At 34.1% G+C, this 6,730-nt stretch overlaps 1 protein-coding gene across 1 annotated transcript; it reads left to right on the forward strand.

The window, feature by feature from the left end:
- Positions 1-401: 401 nt before the first annotated feature.
- LOC132384438 (somatotropin-like) lies at positions 402-5,207 on the forward strand. Its single transcript, XM_059955594.1, has 5 exons — positions 402-1,530; positions 2,053-2,216; positions 2,319-2,435; positions 3,078-3,218; positions 5,007-5,207. The coding sequence occupies exons 1-5, from the start codon at positions 1,446-1,448 to the stop codon at positions 5,205-5,207; spliced, it is 708 nt and encodes a 235-aa protein (XP_059811577.1). The 5' UTR covers positions 402-1,445.
- Positions 5,208-6,730: the final 1,523 nt, after the last annotated feature.

Below are 6,730 nucleotides of genomic sequence, written 5' to 3' on the forward strand. Positions count from 1 at the left end.
CATCTGCCTCAATTTATTTGTACAACAGGCTAAATATTGCAGTTGCATTGTTTTGTGAGTTAACAATAATTGTATTGGTGGAAACTAAATATGGTCAATTTAGCAAATAAATTGTTGAAGTGATATTATTAATCCCTTTTCCAACAATCATACCATCATTGGCTGAATGAACTCTGTTGCTGAATTATAATTTGTATGAACTCTCAATCAACTTCAACAACTATTTACTTGACTATCATGTATTAATATTTGTATTATACAAAGCAGATAAAACTGAATTCATGAAAGTGTGTAACAATTAAAATGTACAACTGTAAGATAATCAAGTAAATTCTAAAACTGCTTAACAGCTTAATCATCTTTGGAAACAAACATTGTTTGAAATATGGCTTGTGTGTTACTTTAGAGTTTAAATTTTACACTAAATGGAAAATTATCTTTTCTGTTTATAGATGAATGTGGACAGCTCTATATGTAAGTGTTGTTTGAGTTGTGTACTCAAACTTTTTTCTAAACACAATGATTTTTAAACTTTAAAACCTATATTCCTGTTGTTGAGAATCATGACAACATAATATAACTGGAAGTCAAGTTTGCAGGTGCCCTACTAATGCTAGTGTACGTTACTATTTTCTCCTTTTGTCTGTTATAATTCAGACTTTGTTTTACATGTAAAATCCAAAAACAACTGTAGATAACTGGTTTGAAATAAATGGCAGAAAGTAAGTTTGCCCCAGAAATTGGTTTCATTTTTCAGGGTCCTGTCTAAATATACTCAAAGAAAAACACATTAATAGATTTTCAACAGAGTACTTTTTTTCAAGTAGCTGTGCATGACAGAACATTACTTTGTCCAAAATTCTATTAAACCTTTGCGATCAGGCAAAAAGGACATCTTCAGTGCATGGACTTCTGACTATGAGATGTGGGAGGAAGATTACTGTTTAATGTCAAAGTGATAATGCATTATTGAAAGTATAATAATTGCAAGCACAACTCAGCAAATAGAGATGCCTCTTTTAGTTATTCTTTCCTAATACTATGAAAGGTATACTGCTGACATTTACCAACCAATGAGCTTGTTTTCGTTCCCCCTGGGTCAAATTAAAAGACAGTTGAAACACTGGACGTATACTTGGTTGGAACACTTAATAAAAACATATAATTTCTTGTTTTTCTGTCATTTGTTCACATTACTAAATGCCTATGTCATTAAATGGTGGGAGAGAACATCTACCGGAACATAAAAATAGCATCGGGATCAAACTTCCAGGAACACATTTGACAATGGAATAATCCTGTTTTCCAACAATAATGAAAACAACATGCATATTAAGTTCAGAACACTTTGTTTTTTTATATGTCAATAATACCATGTCGTCAACAAGTGTTAAATATATGCATGGATTCCTGACTATATATAAGCAATTGATGAGTTGTAGGGAATGTTAGAAGACTGTGAACTGGTTACGTTTATCGTACTTTGGTGCATGCTGTGTTTATGCAGTGACATTAACAAGATGGCTTCAGGTAACAGTCAGGGTAGTTAACTTTTTTCTGCTAACTTATTTTTCATTAACTTAGCAAACTCAATTTTGTACATTGTCGTTCAAAGAATTTTCTTTCATCATCCATCCATTCTGTTTAATTTTCAAATTATTTTGCTCATTAATGTCATTTTTATTATCTTAATTGTAAACAATGTACCTTTTGACAATAAACACGTTAGCATCTGGAACACTTTTTGATATTATTCTCAAACTATTCAATGTTTCTGCTTACAACATTGAAGTCACTCTGTGTCAATGTAGAACAGTTGGATGACTCCAGGGACCTTTGAAGTTCATGATGAAATTAGATGGTTTGTGTGTCAATTTTTAAAACATATTGTTTCTTTTACTTGTATATCTTTGGAGGTCTAAAACAATTAGACTACATTCACAATATAAAGCATTATGCGGCTTTCCTACTACCACTTTTTAAACTAACTTTCAAAATTATCCCCCAATGTTGTTGCATTATTACTTATAATTGTTTCCCTTCCTTCATTAGGTTTATCACTATATTCCATTGTTTTGACCCTGATGTTGGTTTCGATGCAATGCCCCAGGGATCTGGAAGCGTACCCATTGCTGTCTCTATCTGATATGTTCGCCAAGGCTGTGCACAGGGCACAGCACCTGCATCTGATTGCTGCAGAAACCTGCAAAGATTTTGTATGTAGTAAATCCTATGTGACTTATAGGAAACAAAATATGCTTAATCAATTTGCTTGTTGTAGAAATATACATCTCATTTGTGCATTTAAATTCCAACAGGAACGAAAATATATCCCGGAAGAGCAGCGCCATTCCTATAAGAGTTCACCTTCTGTTTTCTGCCAGTCTGAGACTATCCCAGCACCTACTGGAAAAGAAGATGCACAACAAAGATCGGTAATTAAATAAAAGTGAATTAGAAATTATCTTCAGCTTTTCATTTCATGTAACTCATTTGTTCCATAGCTAACAGTTCCTGCAGGCAACATGAACATGTTCAGCAAATTCTCAATGAAAATATATTGCCTAAATAATTATGCCCAATTATTAGAATATGGGTATCCTACTTTCTCTTGCATTAACTTTAAGACTGTTACTGGTCAAAAATAATTCTGAAATAAGAAGTAAAGTGTGTCGGGGATAGTTAGCTGGTCTGCAGAAATCCAAAAATTCTTGGAAAAAGAAATTGCAAATGCAGGAATGTGCAGCAACAATCTTCTGAAGGAACTCTTTCTTAAGTTGCTCTCTGACCAGCTGAACATTCCACACTCTCGCTGTCTTTATTTCAGCTTTTTAGCATCTTCAATCTGTTTTTCTTTCTTTTCCATGAAAGCAACTCCATCAGGTATGTTTCTGACTGGGAAACATGCAGAGCACAACAAATTAGTGTAACTGCTCAGATTTTTTTTCATAAAAGTGCTGGTGGTGATGGGGGATTCAGGAAAGAATATTTTGCATGTTCCATGGCTTCTTTCACAGGGAAAAGTAATTTGTCTTCTAATTGAAATTGATATTTACCTGATGCTCTCTGTTTCCTAGGACAAGGAGCTGCTGCTATACTCACTGCTTCTCATCCAGTCCTGGCTCAATCCAATTCAGAACAGTAGAGCTTTCAGGACCTCGGACAGAGTCTATGACAAACTAAGGGACCTAGAAGAAGGCATCTATGCTCTGATGAAAGTAAGGGTGTGCAGTATTACTATTACTCCCATCATAACTTTGCATAAGGCATTGCTATAATTACAAAACATTATTCATGGTCCAAATTCTGCACCATGAACGTGTCATTATCTCATTGGCATCATTATTCCATGTAACAGAGAGTCAGGAACTCATCACACAATAATTTGCTATAGGATGATTTTTTACAGCCTTTTCCTCTATTATTAAGCTGAAATCATACCAGAAGGGATAAGTGTATCCAGTCAGCCTGCTAACCCACTGTAAAATACTATAAATACTTTATCCTCCTGAGCTGTGCAAATTTTTAATTGTTTGTTGAGCTATAATTATAGTATTTTTCAGCAAACTTCCTGATTTTGTGTGTGGGGGTACTTTCATGAATATTTCAAAACATAAGAGAATTGACAATAGAAGTATTGTAAGCAGGTAATCAAATCTATACATTATAGATAGATTTTAAGAGACTATTTGTTGCAGTACAAATGTGAAGCTTACAAAAGTGTAAAGTTCTAGTTTTTTCCCTGCCACCCCCCAGAAATAGAAAGTGTTATCATGCAATAAATAGTAAGATGCAATAGTAAATAGAACATAGAATATACAACAGTACAGCACAATGGCTGAGCTTCCTCTTATAAATATTATCAATGCTGGTGACTCCAACCTACTCATGACTGTGAGTGAACTTTCTTAAAATTGAAATGAAGAATCATACAAGTAGGAAATTTTACCTTCTTCTGCAAAACTATGATATATAAGAGATTAACATCACCGAAGAGTCAGTATGATATTAACTATTTCAGTTTCCTAATTAAAGCAATTAATAGAACATATAATGTTCAACTGCACCACACCGATCTCAAAGCCTAGCATCCCAGCTATTATGAACAAGAGACAATCTGCAGATGCTGGAATTCCAACATAAAATGCTGGAGAAACTCAGCAGGCCAGGCAGGATCTATGGAAAAAAGTACAGTTGACGTTTTGGGCCAAGACCCTTCGGCAGGACTATTATGTTCAGTTTGCAGAAATTTTAACTATAACAGCCATTAATTTATGGGGAAAAGTAAATATAATTCTCAAACATAAACATTAAGGATAAATATATTTGCTAGCCATTGAATAATTCAAATGTTAAAATAGTGAAATAGAAACAGAAGAGGTTAAATTAGTAGAAGAAAATTACAATTGTATCATTGCAAAGAATGAATCTATAGATTTGGATCGTATTTCTTTAATCTTTTCTATGTTTCTGTAAAGTTATATACAAACAGGGCTCAGCCTTAGGATTTGTTTCCAAGGTTACTCAGCCTCCCATACAAAGAAATGGATTATGTGCAGCACAGAGTCTTTTTATTATTCATTAATACATTAGATTTCTTACCAAGCAGGTCAGGTGATATTAGTTACAAAATATTTAGTAAATTTAAGGGTCATGATTTCAAAATAAGCATACATCTAAACCCTCAGGCTTCATAATATTCTTGACCAATAACCCATATATGTACAAGATGATTTAATATAGTGATTTTGCTTCATGTTTTATAATTATTTGCTTGACATGGGTTGCATATAAAGAAGCATATCATTTTCCATGGATGACTCATATAATTTTATATGAATCCTAATGTGAAATATGAATTAATGTTTATTGTGCCACATTGTCACAAGAGCACAGACAAAGCAAAGCTATTCAGAATCTATTATATAGTAAGCATTCAGTGTCTCTGTTAGATGTTCTCTTATGTAGAATTACCAATAATCTGCAATCATTCAATTGCCTCCCAGGCTCTAGAAGATGGAGGTTCTTCACAAGGTTTTGCCTGGCTGAAATTTTCCTACGACAGATTCAATGGAGATTTAAGTGAGGAAGCATTGATGAAAAACTATGGCCTCCTGGCTTGTTTTAAGAAGGATATGCACAAAGTTGAAACCTACCTGAAAGTTATGAATTGCAAACGCTTTGCAGAGAGTAACTGTAATGTGTAGTGTAAGGTTATAAACAAAATCAGTGAGGGAAACTCAAATAAAAACACTCAATGTTACACACGTGTTGTCTTAAAATTGATTATTTAAAAGATTCTCTATCTCTATATTATATAGCAACACACTGACCTTTAACAGTGTATAACTATATAGAATATACAATATATTTTCTGTATCTGTATTGTTCTGCAATTATGATTTATATCCAAAAATCATTGCAAGTCATAGTAAATAATTATTATTTTGCAATTTCAATAAACAATTGAATTGCTAACAAGCATTTGATTATTTTATTTCAAAGATAAAACTGTCATGAATATGATCACATTCAAGAACTGATACCTTTATATTTTAGGCATTTTTTAAAAAATCAACCCACAGATACGTGGTAGCACAGCTATATGTGGAATGGATACCTGCAATACCCAAACTATTTTTTTCCAGCTCCAAATCAAAATGCATCAGGGCCCTGAGAAATACTTATTCCTAACAGCATACAATTCATCTGGCTGTACTAAAGAATTAATATAATCTCCTCTAAATTGTACAGTTTTTTTACAGGCTATTTTATGCCAAGTCCTCAATTTTTTTAAAAGTTATATCGTCTACTGAAATTTTAGCCTGACATTGGGAGTTTATCTAGCCTCCACTAAAGTCTGGTAGATGTAATAGCAGCTCAACAATAAATCTTGACCTTTAAAGTAATAGGTCTCAGTTCATTAATACATTGGCTTCAATTTTACTTAATTTGTCACTATTCAGGTATGCTGACTCTAGGTAAACAGCAATTCCTGCAATATCTTGGAGTTCAGAATTGCTCACAATGTCATCTCCGCTACATTTAACTAGCCAAATACTAATTGAGTGATTATTTTTTGGACACCTCCATCCAATCCAAAAAGATGACCTTCAACTTCCAGTTCCCTGTCCCTTTAAATTTCCATCCCACTCCCATTCTGACACTCCCATTTTTTTGGCTTTTCATACTGTTCCAATGAAGTACATTTCCTAGTCAGCACAGTGTTGAACTTGGAGGGGAATATACAGGTGGTTGGGTTCCCAGGTGTCTGAAGTTCTTAATCTTCTTGGTGGTTGAGGTCAGTTTTGAAAGATGCAGTTTACATAACCTAGTAATTGCAGTGGATCATACAAACCACAGCCACGATCGGTTAGTAGTGTATGCAGCTTGCCTGGATAGTGTAGGTGTGTGTTGTTGAAGCTACACTCTTCTAGGCAAGGGGGAAGTACATTTGCCTTTTAAATAAAATAAAGGCTTTGGGCTATCAACAGTTGATCACACAAAATAGGATGCCTAACCTTTGACCACAAAGCCAAAGTACTTGTGAATCCGGTCGTAACTGAAGCATCTCGGTCCAAAACATTGATTGTTCGTTTCCCCTCAGCCTGACTTGTTGAGTTCCTTCAGCATTGTGTATGTGTTGCTCAAGATTTCCAGCAGCTACAAAACCTCTTGTGTTTAACAGTTGAATTTCTGGTCAGTAGAGATCTCCAGTATACTAATAATG

This window comes from Hypanus sabinus, chromosome X1 (assembly GCF_030144855.1).
Source record: "Hypanus sabinus isolate sHypSab1 chromosome X1, sHypSab1.hap1, whole genome shotgun sequence".
Taxonomy (NCBI): Eukaryota; Metazoa; Chordata; class Chondrichthyes; order Myliobatiformes; family Dasyatidae; genus Hypanus; species Hypanus sabinus.